At 40.4% G+C, this 24236-nt stretch overlaps 1 protein-coding gene across 2 annotated transcripts in view; it reads left to right on the top strand.

The window, feature by feature from the left end:
- CDK19 (cyclin dependent kinase 19) overlaps positions 1-23667 on the top strand; it is a 166106-nt gene extending 142439 nt beyond the window's left edge. For both annotated transcript variants that reach the window (XM_040627638.1, XM_040627639.1), the window contains 8 exons: positions 3209-3340; positions 7513-7656; positions 7824-7893; positions 12566-12638; positions 13041-13138; positions 13822-13900; positions 14603-14869; positions 19286-23667. In XM_040627638.1, the coding sequence (XP_040483572.1) occupies positions 3209-3340; positions 7513-7656; positions 7824-7893; positions 12566-12638; positions 13041-13138; positions 13822-13900; positions 14603-14869; positions 19286-19417 (995 nt within the window). In that variant the 3' untranslated portion in view covers positions 19418-23667. The remainder of the gene's footprint in view (positions 1-3208; positions 3341-7512; positions 7657-7823; positions 7894-12565; positions 12639-13040; positions 13139-13821; positions 13901-14602; positions 14870-19285) is intronic.
- Positions 23668-24236: the final 569 nt, after the last annotated feature.

Genomic DNA, 24236 nt, shown 5'->3' with positions numbered 1-24236 from the left:
AATTCTAGAATAAATCTTCTCATATCCATTGTGTTTTCTTTACCACGTGTTCATTTTTTCCCCTTGTTCCTCTACTTGTAGAACACACTGTGTTCACCCACGGGTTCCACTCACCCTAATTTGTTATGATCTGTCCTCTAATTCCATCCCTATGTCAAAACTGCTCTCCAGACAGTCACCTATGACCTCTTTCTCACCAGAGCCAGTGGCCTGTAGTTAGCCACCGTTTTCCTTTATTGCCTTAGTCATTCCTTCCTCTGACTAGTCTGGCTTCAGGGCTGTCGTTTCCCTTGGTCTATAGGACACCACAGGATTCTATTTTTCTATTTACCACTTTTGTTCTTACTTCTGCATTTTATTCATTATTGGCTTTTATTCCTATTAGCCTTTTGTTTCAAGATCCCCTAGGCACTGGCTTGGGGCGTGGCCTCCCTCTGCAATTACTTCCGTAAGGAATCGATAAATTGTGGCCTTAAAAATCGTGGATTCTATAAAAGTCATTTTAAGATCTGAATCTCAGATTCTCTTCTCTCACCCCAGCCGAAATCTTTACCTTTGTTTGGATGTGCTGCTGGCAACCTCTCCTCCGTTGTTTCCAACCAAATTCATCGTCACATGCCATACTCCCCCTTGTTTGTACCAGTCATCACGTTTATCCCGGTCACCCGCACTTACTGTCTTCCCACCGCTCCCAGGTATCTCCAGTCGTCCGCAGCATAAATGCTGCGTTCCAGCCAGGCCCGTTAGTTGCGCTCCTGTTAAGAGTTTTAGGATTGTCATTCTATCCAAGATTTGGGATAAAATCAGGGTTAAAAGTAAGCAATAAGCAATACCAACAGTCTAGTCGGCAATCTAGTTGATTAAATTGCTTTTAAATTTTGTTTTAATAGCACATTACTTTTTAAAAATTAGTTAATGTTTGGATGCCTATGCTTAACGCTTTTATACAGTCCTTTTTTGAAAAGGACTTGAAAAGAAAAGTGCAAATGGAAAATGCATCGTGCCCTTCACTGCCCCTGAGCCTCCCCTGCCCCGGCGGCCTAAGATTTCAGGCCTTACCTGAAATGTTTGCTTGCCCCCCTTACGGTTCACAGTGATTCACGCTTCAGGTACAATACAGCTCAAGTCCCACGTTCAATTTAGTCCAGTGCTACAGAGGTTTAGCAAGCACTGTTCCAGTTAAAGCCAGGGAGACACAAGCCCTCCCCTCAAAGGACGTCAAGTCTAGTAGAAGCCACTGGCAACTTTCCTTTTAGCTTTACAGCCCTTACCCTTTTTTGCTTTTATCCACTCCGTGTATTTTGTCACCTCACCTTCGTGTAAGTTCCTTGGTGGTAGGCACTGCCTTTTCCTGCTTTTCTCCATCATCTGATACTATCTAATTAGCCCTCACACCAGAATGTTACCACTGCAGTCCACTGAATTGAACAGTTTCACTCATATCTAATTTTAGGAAAACAACTGTTAGTAATGTTTAGGCTAGTTACCTTATGTCTAAAGTACTGATTATTTGAGGAAGGGTTTGAAACTCCTGTAAAGTTCAAACAATAGACAGGAATTGTTTTTAAGAATGTTTATTGTTTCCTTTAGACTTGACTTTACCTGACAGTGAATAGATGAGGCTTATATAAAACAAAGAAGATAGACAATAAGGGGAGAAATACTGGCGTTAGCTTTTACTTAAAAATAATATGCTTTTCAGTGGGTGAGACAGCATTGCATCATATTCCTTTGCCATCAGTAACAATCAGCATCTATTAAATACATAAAACAGTGCTTCGAAGTAGGCGTAATATTGGTAGAATGGTTTTGAATGTTTTCGTTTGCCCTAGGGAAATCTAGTTAAGAAAGAGTAGGCATAGCACAGGCTTCCTTGGATAGCTTTATTTTTTTATGACCTGTGTTCTCCAAAGCATTCTCAGAAAGTCTTGTAAATTATTCACACTCCAAAGAAATAAAATCACTGTCAATTAAAATTTTAATGTATATCATAGCATGTTAATTTTAGATTAAATGATTATCATTGAAACCTTAATGTATTATTACATAATGTACATTATTCCTTATTATCAAAATATACTGTGTCTATTATATATTTCAAATTATAGAGGTTTTTCATTCTCGTGATTTTACCTTTGTGACATGGGAGTATCTCTCTTGGATGTCAGATCAATGATTAAGAATATAGCTGCTAAATTGTAACGTGGTTTGCTTGAGCCCTGGCATTTTTACTTCCTATCCCTGTGACCTTGGGCAAGTCATTTAACTGCCGCGGGCTTTAGATTTTTCATCTCAGAGGTGGGGAACAAAATACTAAACCAGCATTCTTATGAGGATTAGATGAAGCGATGGATGATATATGTGAAAACCATCCGTAAACTCTAAAGTGCTTGATAGATAAAAGGTGTTTGTTATTGATGAAATGTTAAGAAAATTAGATCGTCTCCAGGAATTTATTATAGTAGTAACTATTCTTTTTACTACTTGCATACACCTCTAATATTTAAATCAGTTAGCTTTGGTATAGAGCTTTGTTAAATCCTGAATTATAACAAATTATCTCTTACCTATTCTATATATGTTCTTGGAAACATGTTTATGATGTGCTGGTAATTATACAACAGTGACTCTCTGGGGTTAAAAAAGCCCCAATTTGTAGCATTTGTTGTTTTTCATGATGCAAATATTCCCATCATAGCCAGTTTCAAGTCACCAATATGACATCACTGAACTCAGCATTGGGAAGAAATGTGTACAAATTGGCTCTCGTGTGTCCATATTCCAACTCCAGCTCACACCAAACTAAGATGGAGTCAGTTTTTAGATTCATAGGCATACAGAGGTCATAATTAATCATGGAAACTTGTAGACTATTTCAATTTTATAAAACATTTAAGATTATTGCAATGTTTCTAAAAGCCAGGGTTCTGAAATCAGACCTGTATTCTAATTATGACTCTGTGTTTACTAGCTCTATGACCTTGGGCAAGTCAGAATATCTTTAAGCCTCCATTTTTTAATCAGTAAAACAGGCACAATAATAATATCTGCCTCCGAAGGGGGAATCTGGTGCCTGGTGCAGACCCCTGGTTGAAAAGGAGGAAAAGGATTGCTTTATAAGGCTAGTGGCTATTGTCATCAACCTTGCATGGTTCTAGTAGCATGCCAAACTGAGTGTTATATTAATTTATTTCATTTTTTTTTTTAGCTGACATGGGTTTTGCCAGATTATTCAATTCTCCTCTAAAGCCACTAGCAGATTTGGATCCAGTAGTTGTGACTTTTTGGTACCGGGCTCCTGAACTTCTGCTTGGTGCGAGGCATTACACAAAGGCCATTGGTAAGTTAGTCTAAAATGACTTACTGTTGTAGCATCGAAGTCTCGTAAATACCAAATGGTATAACAATAATGAAGCTGCTTTGTAAAAACCACTTTTATATCTCTTTGTCGAAGTCCCATTGTCTTCTATATTCCTAGATATTCTATTCTGGTAGATTAGGATTTTTAACTTCGTAGGGGAATATGGTTCTTTAACAAGAAGAAAGCATTTTCTTGTAGAGAACAGAGTTACTTGAGCCTGTTGAGTTGCTATGGAAATTTTATTTCGCACTTACCTACCATTGATCAGAAGAACCGGAGAGAGGTTTAGAATTGTTTTCTCCACAAAAAGAAATACGGAAGACAGGTATAGGGTGGTGTTGAAGAGAGCCCCTTCTGTCTGGGGGAAAAGTCAGTCAGTCAGTCCTTTCCTCAACAAGAAATAACGTGACGGATTTTTCTCTCCTGCCGTTACCGTTATCAGAATGACGGTTTCTCCGTTACAGTAGGAAATAGAGTCCGGGTGGGTTAGCTGTGCTCAGCATCTTGCCATGTCACTAAGTGAAGAGACGGAGTGAGGAAGCCTGTTACAAACACACTCTGTGTAGGATTTGAAGTCTGCAAAACAGAGGAAGCAGAGATTTTGCTACCTGATCACTCCGGTTTCCTCAGAGGGCCCAGCTATGAACTGGGGGAGTCAGGAAGAGAGAACTCTCCTCAACCCTTGAGATCTCTTTAAATGAGGTAAAAAGAGAGGATAGAGAAGGGTAGGTAGTACTGTCACTGGGTTGGGCTAGTTCTATAAGGTACCGAAATCTGCCAGGTATATTTCTTGAAATTTTCCTTTTGTTGAATTTTCCATTTACTGGTAATAGACTAATATCATGTTTTACTACATTTAGCTGCTTTGGTTAAGTTCTATTGAATAAAGGCGATAAAAGTATAAAATTATTAAAAATAGATGAGCACAAGCCTTTCTGTTAAGTTAATAAAAGATCTAACGGCATGCGAAGAACTACAAAGGTAGTTCCTGTGTTTGAAAAGATTAGACCAATAATTAACCTATTTGTGGGTAAAAGGAGAAACAAAGATTAAAATATAGTGATGTCCTCGTTCATCAGGAGATGTGGTTTCTGCAAAACTCCAACACCCAGCACACATTTATACTTCGTCAAAGGATTGAGATGCCAGGACAGTGCTGGAATCTTGTAATACTTTATAAATATTGCTGAAAGATTTTGTTAAATCCGTGAAAAAGCCCATGAGTGTTTGACAATAGGGGCGTGTGAGACCAACCCTTGACCCTTCTGCTAGCAGCCAAGTCCCTGGTAAGGCCCCATTCAGAGGCTGCCGAGGCCGTGTCATCGGCATCGGGCCAGACCGTGGCAGCTGTGTGTGGAGGCTGCAGAAAGGAGTACTACACAAGCAGACGGAAGGAATAGAGTGCGCTCGGAATGAGGCGTTAAAATCAGAGCCTGACTCTAACTTACATTCCAGTGAGTGATTTTTACTGAGGAGCTGTATCTTTGCAACTTCTAGAATTATGTCTGCTTTTTCTATTAGACCTCTCAGATGAGAACAGTAAAGTCTCTTAGACAATCTCAGAACCAGACAACCAGGGGATAGGAAGAGACTGAAAATACACCAGAGAAAGGGGGTGGTAGCTGGGAAGTAACAGGTGGTGCCTCAGAGCAGAATTGATGATGAGATAACCCAGGGCATAGGGCAGCAAGTAGAGGACATGGTAACAGTAGAAATCCACATTCCCTGGGCTCCTACCAAGCTCCATGCAGTCTATTATCTAGAAGGGAGATTTCCAGTAAGAAAAGGCACATTTGGCCAAAACCTTCCATTGAACTAAATGACTCCCCACCAAAGTCTGTCCTACTCTCAGAGATTCTTATAGAGCAAATCCATGGTAGTAAGTCTCATTTTTGATATGTGCCATGATATGATTCTGTGTATGTGGTCCATACATTTTGACAGCCCACACTTTGAGAAGCACAGTTCTATGAATATTTTCTGACTAACTGTTCTACTATTGAAATAAACTAGATGTTTTTTGGGGAAATAAAGATAATTGGGTATGAATTGGAAATCAACTCTATTTCCTATTTCCTCAGGGCAAGGACTACTAAGATTGAATTTAAACCAGTTTGCAACTTACAGATAAAGATACAAATATAATCACTAATTTCCAATTTTAGCCAAGTTGCAATTATCCATTCTGGATAGCAGTTAGGAAAAAAGACACAGAAAAAGAATAATCCCCAAATCAATTATTTTTAGGTTTCAAATATATTCATAGCAGATATTATAAATATACTAAATACCTACACATTCACTCGTTCTTACTCTCCTCCATACTGGTTCATGTCAGAAATGAGTATTTTATCTATTCAGAGCATATAAAAGAAGAGTTTGATGATTTGATATCAGTGACGTTTTATGGAGTAACATTTAAAGGGGGAGGGGAGTCACAGCATTTGTGCATCCGTGGTGTGTGTGTGTGTGTGTGTGTGTGTGTGTGTGTGTGTAGAGGGAGGAAGGGAGGAACAAGTCATTGATAGAGGAATGAGAGCTGAGAAACGGTATAGATGATACAAGAGCCAGATGACCATTTAAAATTAGAGGCTAATATGAAGCAAGAAACCCTAGAACTTAACATTACCGGCTACACTGAGGTTCCTTCTCTTAGCAGTTCTTAGGAGAATCTCGATCCTGGCTTCTGTCCTTTAAATGGAAGGCAAACCAGGAACTGGCATGACCAGGAACATGCAGTCCCAGTCCCAGGTGACTTCATGGAGAGGCAGCCAGCAGGAAGAGAGATGGGACTGTGTCAGAGGCAGCTGTATCAGGGGCAAGAGTGACAACAACATGACGTGGGAGAGAGAAAAGAATTTAAAAGTAGACACTGAAGAGTATTATTACTCTACTCTTTCATGATGGATGTTTATGATGACCCTTTTGAGTCATTAAGAAAGATTAAATTATATTTTATAGCCTCTTAAGATGGCAGGTAATGGTACAATAAAAATGATTATTGAAGGGCTGTGTTTCCATTATCCAAAAGGCTGATGCACATGAAAGGGAGCCGCTCCTGAACGGAGTCAGCTATGTAAGACATTTACTCTCTGGTTTTTTGTTTTTGTTTTTTTTTTTCATTTGGCAGTTTGTTTTATGAAATAGCATACCAATGTTAATTCTACCTAACGGGTATAATTAGGCTTTTTTCTTATTTAGCTTGTCTACAGAATGTGATTCCCACATCTAGTGGGCTACTAAACACTGTGCTTTTCTATACTGTACTGTGGTCCGTGCATTATTTAAAAAAGAAAAATAGCATTTATTTAAGTGGGCAAGTGTGCATATATATCTTACAAAAATTAATTCACTTGTACATTTGGCAAAACATTGTGAATATAATATTATAGTCAGAATCGAAATTACAGTTTTTCAACGTGTAAAATCCAAATAGAATAATCTATAACTGTTGATTTAAAATAGTTAATAAAACTTTTAAAGATGTCTGACTTTGTCCTGGAGTGTTGGAGGGTTGGAGCAGCTTAATCCTACTGAATATATTCAAATAACGTCTATTTCTATGGGCGTCATGCTGTACCCGTAGACATTTGTATTTATCAGCTTCTAGACTTTACAATTTGTTGAAAAAATTGAAGTTGGTAGTCTTTCATACAGACGTTGAGTTTTTCCAAATCATCTTATATGGCCTATACTGTCTGTTTACACTCACAAATCAGAAATTATGCTCTATCATCATGCATTTGATTGCTTTAAAGGAATATATCACTATACCTGATGATGATATTGTTTTAGTCTTCAGGTCATGAGTACTTAACCCTGCATTAGATTATTAATTGAATGTTTCAGTGACTACATTATTAATAGTGGTTAGAAACGCTTTTGCCTAAGTGTAAATTCATTACTTGCTAAATTGAGTTTCCCCAGTGTATCTTCATTAGGAAATTCATAAGTAAATGTGTTTTATTTGGCTTTTAATCTGTTATGTGATGATACAGCTTTTCATGTCATCTATATCTATATCTTCTTAATAGAGCTGTATATTCCATCACTGAAAAGTATTTTTATATGTAGGTTGTGATTATACTCAAGAATTATAACCCGAGAAATATAATAAATGTGTATAAAAACTTGTTTTTCTTCCTTCTTAGATATATGGGCAATAGGTTGCATATTTGCTGAATTGTTGACTTCAGAACCTATTTTTCACTGTCGTCAGGAAGATATAAAAACAAGCAACCCCTTTCATCATGATCAACTAGATCGGATATTTAGTGTCATGGGGTTTCCTGCAGGTAATTTATTTTTCTTTTCAAAATAATACTGGAGTCATATTTCAAAATAATTCCTTTTCAAAAGCATATTTTGAGTATTTTTATGTATATTTTTAAGCTAACATAAGTAGATTTTTTCATGTAAGTGACCTTATTTTCTATAATAATATTCGATATTTTTTTGTAAGATAAAGATTGGGAAGATATTAGAAAGATGCCAGAATACCCCACACTTCAGAAAGACTTTAGAAGAACAACGTAAGTAATTTCATATTAAATATAAGTAGTAACTTCAATGGGAATATTTAAATTAATCCTTTTAAAAACCAGATATAGATTAGTATTTAAACCAGAAATTTAGATTTTAACATATTAATTATGCTTATGATTTAAAGACGCTATCCCAGATGTTGTTAACGTACATGTCAGGCTTAGGCTGTAGTATTTTACAAACCTTTAAGAATTTTAAGGGTCAATGTAGTGTTTAAACGTCTCTCCTATTTTAGCGTGATGAGGGCTGAGTTTAAGGCCGCAACTGTGATTTTATCTTTATCTGAATAATGACTGAAATGCTGGGTCAAGCAACCAGGAAGGACAGCAGAAGGTGTAAAACACACCGGTGTATATTGAGCAGAAATGAGAGAATAAAGGTGACAACATGAGAGGAGATTGTTATAAATGTGCACGCCTGGAGGAAAAGGCAAAACAGGTTCTCTTTCGGCCAACTGAACAGGAAAATTTCAGGACAGGATGGCTTGTAGGAACAAAAGCAGACATGATAAAGAGAAGTAGGAAATGACACTTTTCATTTTTGGCCCCTTTTGTACACGGTCCCTGGTGGGGTGTTTTTCCTCTATGTGTCTCCTAAAGATAACACTCATTGCTCAAGGTTCTGTTTTGGGCTCTCTTCTCACTCTGGACGTTTTCCCTGGGCAGTTTCTCTGATTTTATTGGCCATAGTTTACCATTGATTATGCTGATAACTCCCAGTTTACACATCCGAGTCCGATCTCTTTTCCAAGTTTCAGACCCACTTGTCTAATTGCCTTATGAAATCCCAACTTGAATGTTCCATAAATACTTCAAGTTACATGTCCAAAATTGAACTCATCATCTATCCTCCCACACCGTCCTCCCGCTGTATTTCCTATCTTAGGAAATGGCTCCATGATTCACCCAGTTGTTCAAGCCCAAGACCTGAGCTATCCCCAATCCTTCTCTTATCCCATTCTCTCCCATTTTACCTTGCGGGGTCCAAACAGTAGGTCTAGTCAGTTCTTTGTATTTGTCGCCATCTACTCTGCCACTATTACAGTCCCGATCGCCACTGTCTCTCACTTAGGATCCTGCAGTGGCCTTCCAAGTGGCATTGCTACCTCCGGTCTTTATTCCAACTCACTGTCTATACTGCAGTCATTGCCAAAAGCAAATTGGATCATGTTGGTCTCCTCGCTGCTCTTAATTCGCTGCCACTCTCAATTCTTTGGGATGGCTTACAGAGCTTCGGCTTCCACATCACCAAATTCATCTACTAAACCACTGTCCACTTTGTATTCGGTAGCCTGGACATCATGAATTTCTTTAAGAACCTGAAAAACCCAGAGCTTTTTTTGACCTCTGAGTTTTTATACACCCTGTTCCTTCAGTCTAGGTTGTACTTTCCTCCCACTCCTTTTAACTCCTCAGATTAACTCCTATTTTTCCTTTCTACTTATCTTTTGGTCTTGGCTTAGGCATCACGTGCCTGCAGAGGCCTCCCTTGACCTTCTGGGTCTGAGTTAGGTACTCCCCCCCAGTACTCCCCAGCATCCTTGCTGCTTCTCTCAGCACTGATGACTTTACACTACAGTTCGCTTGAGTGCTTACCTGCCTTTCCCTCTAGGAAGCGTGGGTTATGAATACTCTATACACCGTTGTATGTATCCCCAGGGCCTGGTACATGGTACGTACCGGTACATTAATTACTTGTCAAATGGGTATTAATGAAAGTGGTACAAGTAATTGAAGACACGCTAATAGTATCAAAGATGGAGAAAATTAATGTAAGCACTTAACATTTATCTTAGTGTTTAAAGACCAAAGGAAAATTTGCACATAGAATGATAGTGTTTACGGTAACCGGAAATAAAAGGAGAGAAGTTTTAAAAGATAAATGAAATTCAGTTGGAAAAGTAATAGTTCGATAAATGAAATTCAGTTGGAAAAGTAATAGTTCAAGAAGCTCAGCAATAAGAGCCCATGTGTCTTACGCAAATGGTTCTACCCCGTGAAAGCAGGCTACTGATACATAAGATAAAAGGAAGGTATTAAAAATTAGCTAAATCTAATGGAGTACATACAAGTCACTAAAGTAAAATATAATTTAAAAATTCCAGAAAACATGATTTGAAATGCCATAAAAAGTAAAATAACTTGCTTTCATTATATCAGATGAAAAGAATTGACCTTCTTTTAGTGAATTGGGAGGGATAGTGAATAGAAGTTTCTGTAATCTTTCCAGAGTGTCAGCTCTTATTCGCTCAGTAGAAGGCAAGGTGAAAGTGGAATTAAAAGGCTATCTCTAAGTTGACTTTAAAATTGAATGCTCCAATAAGCATGGTCCGATAGAAACAAATAACTTAGAATCTGGAGTTAACCCAAGAAATCAGTTGATTTAATATAATGACCAAAGACATATATGTAGACAAACTCCCATTTCTATATAAACTTTAAAATTTCTTCCCATTAACAAACTTAGTGACTACCTTGCTAATAAAAATGTTCCTGGTATTGGGCACCTGGGTGGCACAGCGGTTAAGCGCCTGCCTTCGGCTCAGGGCGTGATCCCGGCGTTCCGGGATCGAGCCCCACATCAGGCTCCTCTGCTATGAGCCTGCTTCTTCCTCTCCCACTCCCCCTGCTTGTGTTCCCTCTCTCGCTGGCTTTCTCTATCTCTGTCAAATAAATAAATAAAATCTTTAAAAAAAAAATGTTCCTGGTATTGGAGGAAAAACTTAAAAATATTTTTTTTAAGATTATATTTTTAAGCAATCTCTATACCCGTTGGTGGAGGTCGAGCTTACAAACCTGAGATCAAGAGTCACCCGCTCTACCGACTGAGCCAGCCAGGCACTCCGAGAATATTTTAAATTAATGGCAAAGATTTTAAAAATGAACATACCCAGGGTTGGCAAGGGTATGACAAAATGGGCACAATGCTTCTCAAACTTTAATGTACATACAAATCACCGGAAGACCTTGTTAAAAATGCAGGCTCTCCAGGGCCCATGCTGCTGATCTGAGGGCCAGCTTTGTGTAGCAAGGTTTAGAGCACGTAAAAATGGCTTTGACCTAATAAATCCAAGAATTTATCCTATGGAAGCAATCAGAGCAGCCGCACGTGTCTTACTAAGTACTTACTATGTGTCAGGCATGGTGCTAAGCCCTTAGCTACATTTTCTCATACGGTCCTCACAACAACTCTGTAAGATAGTATGATTATAATCTTCAGTTTCCAGAGGAGGAACTTGAGGCTTTCGCAGGGGCTAAGGAACTGCCCAGGATCACACAGCTGGTAAATGTGGGAGTCAAGGGGTCTGGGAGGGGTCTCTGATTCTCACCTGCTGTGCAGCATTGTCTCCCTACCATGCGGGTCAGATTAACCTACAAGGGCCCATATTTCTTAATAAAACAAACATCAGTAACAGTAGGAATATACAGCCACTGCAAATTAATAGTGTAGGTAGTGTTCGACAAGGAAAAATGTTTATGAAACATTATTATTAAGTGAAAAGAGGTAGGACAATTTGTATATGATCCCAATTTTATAAAAACAAGACAAAAACCCCTCTGTGTTTGTATCATACATAGATATGTAGCAAAAATGCCAAAGGAAAATTAGCAAAATATCAACAGTGTTTTGTTTTTTTGTTTTTTAATCATCGAATGACTTAACTATGAGTGATTTCAGTTTTCTTCTCTACACTTTTCTGTATTCTCTAAATTTTCTACCATAAACTATATATATATCATATATATGTATATGATATATATAAGATATATGTATGTATCTTACTTTTTTACCTTTTTAATGTGAGATATTTCATATATAGGAAAGAACATATATGATGAAAATACGATACGTAGTCTTTTTAGAATAATATAATGAATACTCCTCTACTCACCCCTCAACATAAGAAATAGAACATTACTAAGATTACTGAAGTGCTCTGTGTACACTGCCTTCCTGTTCATGTCCCTCTCAATGGGTAAACATTATTCTGAATTTGTATTTATCATTCCACGTTTTTTATTCTGGTTTTGCTACAGGTGTATGTATCTCTAAGTGGATTATTGTTTCAGTTTAATATATCTTTGAACTTTATAGAAATTATATTCTATAGTCTGCTTTTATTTGCTTTTATTCCCCACTCAACTTCTGTATTCATTTTTACTATTGCGTAACCATCCATTCTGTGAATATATAACAATGTACCCATTCTTTAGTTGATAGGGATTTGTGTTGTTTACAGTTTTTCTACTACAGAAATGCTGCTAAGAACATTCTCGTTCATGTACCCTGTGATAAACATGCACAAAGGAATCTCTTAGAGTATGTACCTAGGAAAGGAATTGCTAGATTTGAGGTTGTTTACATTTTCAACTCTAATGGTTAATGTATAATTGTTTTCCAAAGCCATTATAACAATGGAAACTCTTACGTGCAGTGTTTAACAATTCCTACTTCTTCACACATTTGCCAGTATTCGGTCATGTGTTCTTTTATTAGTCAGAAAAAACAATGGGCTAAACATGTACCTTATAGGAAAACCAGTCTGGGAGGTTTCTGTTAAAAAATACAAATTGTGTAACCTGTACTTCAGTAATAAACATTTTATGAAAAAAAATGTGTGAGTGTTCACAGTGATGCGTGATTGTTGTGTCCTTGCAGGTACGCCAACAGTAGCCTCATAAAGTACATGGAGAAACACAAGGTCAAGCCTGACAGCAAAGTGTTCCTCTTGGTAGGTGCCTCTCTTCTGGACGGGGACGTCAGGTCCGTGGCACAGGCCACCTCATCCCATTCACCATGGAGTTGTCCTAGCTATTCCTCCTCTTTGGAAAGAAAAAAAATTGGTGGATGCTGAGGCAAAATTAAATATTTTTCTTGTGAGGTGTCACCTTTCACTTCTAGACTTAATTTTTTCCAATGATTTATCAGCAGGAAAAAAAATTACATTCTTAAAGGGCTTTAATGCTAATGATTTCTGCCAATTTCACGTAAATGTGTGTAGTGTACTAATAGCTCGGTGAGCTCTACAAAATGGCATTTGATATGAATCCTGCTAGACATTTATACTAAAGTCAAAACATTGATTTATAAGCAATCTTTCCACGTGCTATCAATTTCTTGTGTGTTACTCTAGCTTCAGAAACTCCTTACTATGGATCCAACCAAGAGAATTACCTCGGAGCAGGCTCTGCAGGATCCCTATTTTCAGGAGGACCCCTTGCCAACATTAGAGTATGTATCCTGCATTTTCTGTGCCCTTTGCTCCGGGTTGAGGGTGTCGGATGGTGGCTGAAAGTAAGAGAAGCACTTTACTGCAGTGTCACTGAAGTTCTCCATTAATACTACCTTGGAGAAGGAGTACTCAAGAGAAAGGGCCTGTATTCTGGAACAGGCAAAACTATAGAGAGGTGTAAATGAAAACGAGTATTTTGGGAATGACCATTATTCAGTATTACAGAAAAAAACTAAAGCTGAGAACAGGTGGGACTTTAAGATCAGTCAGCCAGATGAGTTTATACAATTAGTATAAAACTTAGACAACAAATTCTTTTTTTGTTTTTGTTTTTTTTTAGAGAGGGAGAGAGGGGGGCGAGGGGCAGAAGGAGAGAGAGAATCTTAAGCAGGCTCCATGCCCGGTGTGGTCGGAGCCCAGTGCAGCTCCATCTCACCCCTGAGATCCTGACCTGAGCCGAAATGAAGAGTTGCATGCTTAACGGACTGCGCCCCCAGGCACACCACAAATTCTTTTCTTACTTGCCTGGGTTAAGTTGTCTTGGGAGGCATCCAGCAAATATTAGCTATAGATGAAGAGTGGGAAATACGTTAAGAAAAAAAAGTGGAATTTTAAGTTAACAAGGGCAATGATACTGTAGAATTTAGATCATGATGTATATTTTTTTTAAATGATTTTGTAGTGTGTTTGCTGGCTGCCAGATTCCATACCCGAAACGAGAATTCCTTAATGAAGATGAACCTGAAGAGAAAGGTGACAAGGTATAAGCTACACCGTGTACTTCACATCCAGAGAGTAAGGGAGGCAAAAAGAGAATTGGGGGAAGTAGAATGATTCCTCCATATTTAACTGCCTTTAATTAAGTGTGTATTGACGTGATTGCAGATGTACTTTGCAATTCGAAATGTAGTAAGTTTACAGATAAATGAACTTCTGATTTGTTTTAGAGCCCATTTTATTCCCTGATTCTTAATTGTTGCATTTTGTTTGTTCGATGTCATCACCATCACTTTATGCAGGCTGCTGGCAAAGCATCTTTCTCTTCTTTGCCTGTAACTGGGTAGATCAGGCCCTCCCCGTATCCCTCTGCTTCTCCAAACTCATGATGGACACCGTTAAGGCTGGGTTCACGACTGCAGAACTACTTCCGGGGTGCCGCGGGCGCTCAGCGCGGTGTCTGGGACTGACGCGGAGGGTGACAGCGCGATCGTAAATGAACCTCAGAGAATGCATCCTGTTCAGGACTCAGTACTCTGACCTTTGGGGATGCTGCGTTCCCCGGCTGTAGTCACGTCCGCGTCCCACCTAGGTCGCCGCTCGCCAGCTTGGTCGGCCGGCAGTCAGTGTGCGTGTCCAGTCATCAAAGTAATGTCCTGTTACAAGGAAAAAAGGGAATAGAACAGAAAGCACCGTCCTGTAAATTTAGTGCCAAACCAAGTTTGCCTCGTTCTTTTTCTCCCAAGAATCAGCAGCAGCAGCAGAACCAACATCAGCAGCCCACAGCACCCGCGCAGCAGGCGGCAGCCCCCCCGCAGGCGCCCCCGCCGCCGCAGAACAGCACGCAGACCAACGGGACTGCGGGCGGGGCGGGGGCGGGCGCCGGGGCTGCGGGGGCCGGCCTGCAGCACAGTCAGGACTCGGGCCTCAATCCGGTGCCTCCGAACAAGAAGCCCCGCCTGGGGCCCTCGGGCGCAAACTCAGGCGGGCCTGTTATGCCGTCGGATTATCAGGTACTCCCCTGCCCCTGCATTTTGTTCTTGTTAACGGCCGTAGGTTTTATGAAATGGGAAGTCGATTCTTTTTTTTTTTTTTTTAAGAGAGAACGGGCACAAGCGAGAACACGAGCAGCAGGGAGGGTCGAGGGAGAAGCAGACATCCGGCTGAACAGGGAGCCCCACGAGGGGCTCGACCTCGGACCCCAGAATCATGAGCGGAGCCGAAGGCTGACGCTCAACCCCCTGAGCCGCCTAGGCGACCCGGAAGTCAATTTTATAATAGAGCCTTTTAGGCTTAAGTAGTGCTTAACTCTAAAGTTCGTACAAACGCTACAATCCTATTTCTAGGTCATTATATAAAAATGAAGATTTTGGTCACATTTCACGTAATTACAAAACATTTCATTTCTTGACTGGTTTTTCCTGACTTCCTGAGGAGGGAAGGGGAGGCAGGCATCTCCCTCCTCAAAGAAAATTTCTCGTATTACCGTATTACCGTTCCAGCTGCCTGTCAGCTTTGGGTCAGAAAAGATAGCTAGATAAGCAACTGAAAGAGAGAGGAGTGGCGGCTTATTTTGTCCAAAATAAGCTGCATAGTTGAGAAAGATTTGCTGTCACCGACAGGAAATAATCAGTAAGTAGCCATGTAAACATAGAAAGGGATTAAGATGGAGACTTTTCAGAAATCACCATTGAATCTCACTAGAAGTATTTTTGAGACTAGAAAATACTTTTTATTATTAAGCTTAAAAAAACCCCACTACAGTTGTGTGATATCTGGCTAAATGTGGTGTCTCTCTCCGTGGGATAGGGGCCCCCAGGTGTGGGGTGAGGATAGGTGGAAGCCAGTGGCAGCTGGTGGGCCAGGCAGTGAAAGGATAACAAAGGAGCCCGAAGTTTACTGAATACACGGCAAGGGAGCCACGGGCAGGACAGCAGACAGGACAGCAGACAGAGGCTGTATGCCAGGAGGCTGTGGGTGGGGGCTGTGGTGAAGGCGGGAAGGTGAGGAGGTATGACTATGGAATTCTCCCCTTTTATGCTAACCGTACCTGGTTGTAAGTAGCCCATTGGTCAGTTACAGCCAATGGCTATCTTGAGGTGGGTCACCTGAGGGGCCCGTCTGTGTTCAGCCAGGGGGTCGCTGTGGGCCCTTTTGCCTTGATCAAGTTTCATTGCTCAAGTTTGTTGTCTAAAAGTGGCATCTACAGATTGTACTAGTAATTTGGGAAATTAAAGGGAAAAAAGTCTCAGGATTATTAGTATTTGGGGAGAGAGAGAGAGGTTAAAATACCTGTGAAAACCATAGGGAATACTGCAAAAAAACAAACTCCACAAAACCCTCATCTCCTTCCTTCCTTCCTTCCTTCCTTCCTTCCTCCCTCCCTCCCTCCCTCCCTCTCTCCCTCCCTCTCTTTCTTCTTTCTTCCCTCTCATTTTCAAGGAAAGTACCCAGCTAAGATCTAAGAAAGGGAAAAACAAAAACAAACCCGTAAAACTTAAAAAAAAAAAATGTAGAACCTCAGGGTGCTGGTGGAAGAGGAGCAAGAGGATGGAGATAATAGAAAACAAAAACCACAGGCAAGGGAGCCATAAACTCACTGATAAGGAACGGGAATCAAGAGAAACATTAACGAGAAAGACATAACAAATAGCTGCCTCAACTGGCTTTACGTTTTGAATATATCTGCAGACAAATGTGTTTTCACACAGCCTCTTCTCTGGAAACTTCTCTTGGAAGAGAGGCCCTGCAAAGAGGAGTACACAGTAGAACTTCCATTGGTTCCACTGGCTAAAAAACAAAATTCCACAGAGTCCATTTGAAGATCGAATTGGCTTTATTAAATGATCTGTGACTTGGGCAGCAGCCCATCTAGCAAGTAGAGGGGAGCTCCCAGGAGTTGTGCAAAATGGCAGGTTTTTAAAAGAGAAGCAAAGATTGTTCCAGGCTGGGTCACTTTCCCTTAGGGGGAAAGAGCAGGGGTCTTGTGTAAATTACCTCATCTTCCTTTGGGGGAACGGAGAGGGCCCAGGTGGCAGACTTTTTGGCACCCATCAGAAACTTTCCTGACTGACCTGGTCAACTACATTTCTGGGGAAAGTTGAAACTGCAATTAGATCAGGTATTAAGCTCTGGTTTGGTGACTTGGCCTAAGTGACACCGTTTGGAGCCTGTGGCTTTGTTCTCTAAACACAATGAAGCTAATCAAGGCTTCATTTTGACCTACTAAAAACAGCATGCAATTTGGGTAATAGTCATGAACATATTTGAATTTTATTGTAAATTCCGTTCCCCCCTCCCAACAGTAGTTTATTCCTATTATGTGAGCACCAAACCTTTATTATATACTGCTTCATCTTTGTGTCTCTGATCGTATTATATTAACCTGAGTATAGTCCGTTATGGACAGATTACTTCCCTACTGTATTCCTTTCAAACCCAAGAATTCTTCAAAATGCTTTTCTTTGTCCTATACTATGCTATCTACTTAAAAATAGCGTATCTGTGGAATGGGTCGGTATTGCAGCTGCTTCGTTGGAGAGATCAGTATGACATGGAGGTGGGAGAACCCCATTGCACCTACCTGTGACTCACATTTCAACATGTTTGTTCTTTGTCTCTTATGGGGGAACTTTCGTGCTGAATCTAATCTGGTAAAGTAAAGTAATCATAGCCAGCCTAACAATTGTAGGGCTTATGAGTGGAAAGAACGTGTTTTTCATAATAAACCTAAAAATAAAACGTGTGAATTTGGAAGCCTGAAAGGATTCTTACACTGACACATCTAGTGTCATGAGCACGCTATGAAGGTGCAAACACAAGTTGCGTCTTTCCACAATGTCAGCTTTATTCAGTCATAAAGCAAGATTAACATCATTATAAAGCAGGCGCAGGATTCCACTGAGGATTCCTCAGTGACTTCGCTGCATGATTAACTTGGCTCCGTACATGGCACACAGAGCAGAACACAAGATAAGTCACACAACAAAGGAGGTCGCATAGGGGGCAGGAAGTTACCGAACCAAACGAGAAATCAGTCTGGGCGCACATTGAGACAAGGTCTCGGTCCGGTCCAGGTCAGCTCTCAGCACTTAGTGCTTCTGATGTTCAGGCAGTGGAAGATCTCGGTTCTGTTCAGAGATCAATCGGGCAGAGCCTTTGGCTGCAGGTGCCATTTTGAAGTGGTCGGACATAGACGGGTCAGTGTCTGAGGAGTGGGACAGTTTGCTGTAAAAATTCTCCCTTTTTAAAGGGATTTCATCAGTCTTGGGCCCCTGCCGACCTCCTCTGCTTTTGCTGATTATGAGCTCTGAGGTGTCATCAGCTGGTGCTGGTCTCGGCGATATCTGGTAGCTGCAGTCCCCTTCACTGCCATGTCATGGCTTGACACAGGCCCCTGCTTGACACGAGTGACTCCATCTTGATCTCTGCAGCGAGCCGGAGTTCTGTAATGGGGAAGGAGCTAAGCAGAGCTGTTTTTCACGAAGACTGTCTTATGGCCCTGCTGTCTTAGACCAGATGTTGCAAGTTCGGTTTGGCAGCCTTTGCACACTGAGTGGGGGACCCTGCTGATTTGTCCTTCCTTAAACACCCAGTACCTCAAAGTCATTTACATTTTTTACTCCGAGTAATGGTTTTATTAGGAAGATCTTTCCCACTTCGCTCACAGGAAAAACGAGCCTTCCGAGCTTAGCAAAAGACACTGGTTCCGGCTATGCTTATCTCTAACTAGGCACCGTGTTCTTATTCTATGGATGATTTTTTAAACATATTTTCCGTATTTGCCCTTGGTGCCATAAAGATGAATGTTTCATTTCAGTTAATAAAAAAAACATTGAATTGAAATACATTTGTCTCTGCTTTCTCTTGAGGGCATTTTCATGTATGAACATTCTTTTTCATTCTAAATGTTACCTGTGGTTTATACGACGCACTTACTGCTGCCAGTCCTGCCTAGCATGCCTTGCTTTGTCTTATCGGTGGTGCTGCTGATGCCACTCCAACCTCTACCTCTGAAAATTCTCTTCTCTAAAAATGACTTCTTAATCATCGCTTTGTTATTTATAATGAGGAAATTAACAGCACATCCGTATCCATTTAAGAATACCATGAATTCAGTGTGCCAAATTGATCATTCTTTCTGCACATCTCAGTTACACAAAGAACAACTCAGCAGAGTTAGTATCAAGAGCAGGGGGTCAGCCTACATTTCCCCTCTGCCTTTCTTTGCCACCGCAGCTTATGCCCCACAGAAATCCACCCAAACTTCATGCCTGCCACAACATGTTGTCACAGTGGTGGCAGGCCATGGTTTCAGATGTGCAAAATGTGTTAATAAGCTTACGTCAGCTGTCAGCTGCCGTGGATCTGAACCCGGAGCCATTCTCTGCCTCCCCCAGTGATTCCCTTTTTCCCTTTCCTTCCCCCAGCACTCCAGTTCTCGCCTGAATTACCAAAGCAGCGTTCAGGGATCCTCTCAGTCCCAGAGCACACTCGGCTACTCGTCCTCGTCCCAGCAGAGCGCACAGTACCACCCGTCTCACCAGGGCCACCGCTACTGACCGCCGCGGCCCAGAGCACAGACTCCAGCAATATGATGTCCGCATTGAAAAGAACCAAAAAATGCAAACGATGATGCCATTTAAAACTCATCCACTTAGGAGGAAGACTCCATCCTGAGCATTTTGCAGGACTGACTGATGCCTCTTCTTTATTGACGTAAAGAAGATTTTTGTGAAGTCCCCCCACACCCTTTCCCTGCATGTGTTCCATTGTGACTTTGATCGGGCGTCTGAGCTACCCCAGCACTTCACTTCTGTAACCTTCAGCATTTTTTGGAAGGATTTCCTGGTGCACCTTTCTCATGCTGTAGCAATCACTATGATTTATCTTTTCGAAGCTCTTTTAATAGGATTTTAATGTTTTAGAAACAGGACTCCAGTGGTGTATAGTTTTATACTTCACGAACTGATCTAGCAACACAGGTAAAAATGCACCTTTTAAAGCACTACGTTGTTTTCACAGAATATGACTGTTTTGCTCATGGAAGTCTTAAACAGAAACTGTTACTGTCCCAAAGTACTTTACTATTACGTTTTTATTTATCTAGTTTCAGGGAAGGTCTAAAAGAAGACAAATGGTGGGACAGAGGGAACCTACAACCAAAAACAGCCTAGATCTTTACAGTTACTATGCTTTGTGCTATGAAGAAGTGAAGTATGTGCTAGTTTTTGTATAATCAATCATTCACATGGAACGTAGTTCCCAGAATCACCTTGTTCCGAAGAGTATTCAGTAATGAAGAATTCTCATTTAAACTTCATGTGGCTAAGTCTACCTTAAAAAGGGTTTCGAGAGCTTTGATGAACTGCAGCCCTCTGGTGCCCCACACCAGAAAGCAGAAGAGAGTATTAACTGCATTAGGGTTTCTTTAAGGAGTAATGCTGATCAAAGGGTGTGTTACTTACCTTTGAAGGAAAAGCTTTTAGTGTGTATTGTACATAAAGTTGGCTTCTCTAAAGAATCGTTGGTTTCTTCACGTCGGGGTTAGCTTGAGTAACTTTCTTACATAATCAAGAGTACTCAAACAGAAGCCTGCAAATTGATTTGCAAATTAATCTGCTTTTAAAGAGCAGTGTTCTCCATATTTGCATTAGACATAGAGTGACTATTTTTAAAGCATGTTAAAAATTTAGGTTTTATTCATGTTTCAAGTATGTATTATGTATGCATAATTTTGCTGTTGTTACTGAAACTTAATTCTATCAAGAATCTTTTCATTGCACTGAATGCTTTCTTTGCCCCTAGGAGAAAACTTAATAATTGTGCCTAAAAAACTATGGGCAGGTAGTATACATGACTATACTAGATAAAGTGCATATTTGCATTTCCACGATCTATGAATTAGAGGCTGAGTTCTTTCTTAGCCAGGGAAAGGAGCCCCTCCCTCCCCAGAGTCACAGGAAATGTAAAGACTTAGAGCTCCCATTGTAATGTAAGGGGCAAGAAATTTGTGTTCTTCTGAATGCTACTAGCAGCACCAGCCTTGTTTTAAATGTTTTCTTGAGCTAGAAGAGATAGCTGATTGTTGTATATGCAAGTTATATGCATTTTTAAAAAACTATTCTTTGTGAACTTATCTACCTGGTTATGATACTCTGGGTCCATACACAAGTAAAATAAGATTTTAGACAGAAGCCAGTATACATTTTGCACTATTAATGTGATACTGTAGCCAGCAAGGACCTTACTGATCTCAGCATAATAATGCTTGTTAATAATAAAAGCTATATAGTGACACTCATGAACATCGAAGATGAAACAGTTGACATGATCCATTGGAAGGAATTTCTGATCGTCTCTATGGTAATTCACCCCTTCCATTTTTTTTTTTAAATGAGAAATGAATGCCCTTTGCATAACGTAGCTACCTGTGTAAAGTTCTGTCCTGTGCCCTGAAGCCTCACTGTCCAGAGTTATTGGTCATCGGATGCTGACTGTACCCTCACCATGTGCCCAGTGCCATGCTGGCTGGAGGACTCAAAGGGCAAGACATACTTCCTGTCCGTAAGGAGCTTAGGATCCATTCCATGACAGTGAGTTCTCCTGGGATGAGAGGAGTGGCTTATAAGAGTATGAAGGTCCTTTTTTTTACTTCCAGACTCACTTGGATAGAGTTATTATTCCGAATTCTACTCACTTGGATAGAGTTATTATTCCGAATTCTGTGTGTTATCGAGAGGTTTCTATAGACCTTAGAGAAAGCCAGCAATTAAATATCACAACAGGCATTAATGCAGATTTGAAATGTTCACAGCAGCCTCTCGACAACAGTTGGGTGGCCCTTATAAGCAGAATACACTCCTTAAGTGGTTGTGGGAAATTACAATGAAAACAGAGGCTCTGTCACTGCCCTTTGGGCGCACTTACATTTAATAAGAGGAGAGCCCACCTACGTGCATAGGCCAAAACACCATGCCCCTGAATACTCTGAGCAGCTTCAAGGTACTATTCTTGTGATATGTGCTTACATAATCACAGAACTACCCTGCTTTCCCTGCAGATAGCTAATTTTATTGGCAGAACTGATACAGAAACTGTGAGGGGATTTCATCCATTTTTCCTAGTCCAGGGTGTTCTCTAGGATACAGCCAGATGTTCCTGTTATTCTGGTCACTGTGCTGGTACCGGCCGGCCCTCTTCTCATTCTTGCATCGAAGTTGGGGATGCCCATTTGGGCCCAGTACCCTTGAAATAATTTTGGCTCATGAGTTCCTTTTCTCCGTGAAGGGGAACAAAGCCTTTAACATTCTTATGGACCCTAAACTGTGGGACATTGAGGGAGATCTGTGAAGCTTTTTGAGGTTAGAATTTAACTTTGTGGTCCCCAAATGACCTCATTCCTCTCTGAAAACGTATTAACTGTCTTGCTCCCTGAGAATGCAGGGGTAGGGGGCTCAGCCCATGAAAACACCCAAACCAAGGGAGGTTATTTGAAAGGAAGGAACGAATAAAAGTGAAGTTCCTCTGCCCTCCATATTACAAATCAGTTTTCGAAATTAGCTTTCTGGTGAGGTGTGTGTTTGGGAAAAGGGATTCTAGAGTTTCAGGAGAGCTGAGCCCAAGGGTAAGGTGGCCTGGTGGCAGGGCTGTTACTATGAGGCTGAAGCAATCCTTGTGATGAAAGTAGATCGTGCAGTAACATACGAAAACCAAGGGCATGTATATTTTTATATCTGTGTGGTTTTAAAACTTCAGTACTTAGACCTTTGCCCTTCTGCACTACTCTTTCGCTCTTATAAACCTAATTTACATTGACGAATGGAAAGGGACGATGTTTACCTACGTGTTCACTGCCTCACTCCTGGTGAAGCAACTGCTGGGTGTATGCCTCTGAAACGATGCTGTTTTCTCTGCTCGAGGGAAAAGGAAAAATCGTTGGACAATGAGATTTGCAGCTTACTCTGCTTTGAACAAAATGATGTGGCAGAAACTATACAATGAAGGAAGAATTCTATGAAAATTGCAAATCCTAAACTCTCTGGCGATATCTTTCTAGGGAATGGAGAAAGGCAGTAACATAGCAGTTAGCCTAAAGGAGGCTCGAAGGATTTCAAGTATAAGTAACATTTTATATCAGACATAGCAGTTTAGGCCCCCATCATCTTCAAGAGTAGTCACAGATCTCATAAAGCAAAGTTCATTGTTTTAGGATTTTTAAAAAAATGTGCTGTACCTAAGGCCATACTTACTCTTCTACGCGATCACTGCAAAGGAGTGATACGTATGTATTATATGAAAAAGATCCTTAATGCACTGTTATCTCCTAAATATTTAGTAAATTAATACTATTTAATTTTTTTAAAGATTTGTCTGTGTAGACACTAAAAGTATTACACAAAATCTGGACTGAAGATGTCCTTTTTAACAACAATTTAAAGTACTTTTTATATATGTTATGTAGTATATCCTTTCTAAACTGCCTAGTTTGTAATTCCCATAATTCCTATCTGTGAAGTGTACCTGTCTTTGTCTCTTCTCTCAGCTATTTTCTGCACGCACCCCTCTTTCTATGATTATAGAGATGACTGTGTACGCTTCCCACACTCTGCTGCGAAGTGTGTGCTCAGAGCCGGCTGCCCCCCAGCGAGGCGTGCTCCGTGGGGGGCAGGAGAGCAGCCACTTTGGAGCCGGAGTGTTTCCCTGCTTTTGAGTTGTCCTGCCATCCTTCTTGAAATGACTGTTAAAACTAAAATAAATTACATTGCATTTATTTTATATTCTTGGTTGTAATAAAATTTAATTGACTTTGTTTCTCTGTGGATTTTTTAAGTCTAGGAAAGCTCCTGTTAATAAGTTTTAGTGTCAAAATTTTATCTGCATGCCTAGAAGCTTCTCAGAGGACACCTGTCCTGCAGAGATGCAAAGTCTCCCTGCGAGTTGCAATATGTTATTTTATTCAGGATGCTTACGATGTCACAAAACCACAGACACACTGCGTACTTATAACACAGAAGCAAAATCACGGTTTTTAAAACATTTCTCGGGGAAACATCCTTTTTATAAAAAAATGAAGATCAGAATGACGTTTTGGAAAAAACAAATAGGCAGCTTTTTGTGGGTAGAGAGGCATTGGGTTCTTCTCCTTTTTATGAGAACACTCTGTTTTCCCTGGCTGCCCCTTATAGTTTACTTGATGAACCTAATACCATCAAGGGTGTCATGGAGTAAACTGAAGAATGTTTAAGTGGCACAAACACAAAACTTCCATTTCTATTTAAAATAAATACTGCACAGTCCAGTTGCCTCACTGCTTGTCACAGACCATATGTATATTCAGTACAGCGCCGTTTGTAGGGTAGAGCTTCTCTTGGAAAACTA

This window comes from Ursus maritimus, unplaced genomic scaffold (assembly GCF_017311325.1).
Source record: "Ursus maritimus isolate PB19 unplaced genomic scaffold, ASM1731132v1 scaffold_13, whole genome shotgun sequence".
Classification (NCBI taxonomy): domain Eukaryota; kingdom Metazoa; phylum Chordata; class Mammalia; order Carnivora; family Ursidae; genus Ursus; species Ursus maritimus.
The sequence above is the reverse complement of the archived record's forward strand: the minus strand, read 5'-3'. Positions and strand labels throughout refer to the sequence as shown.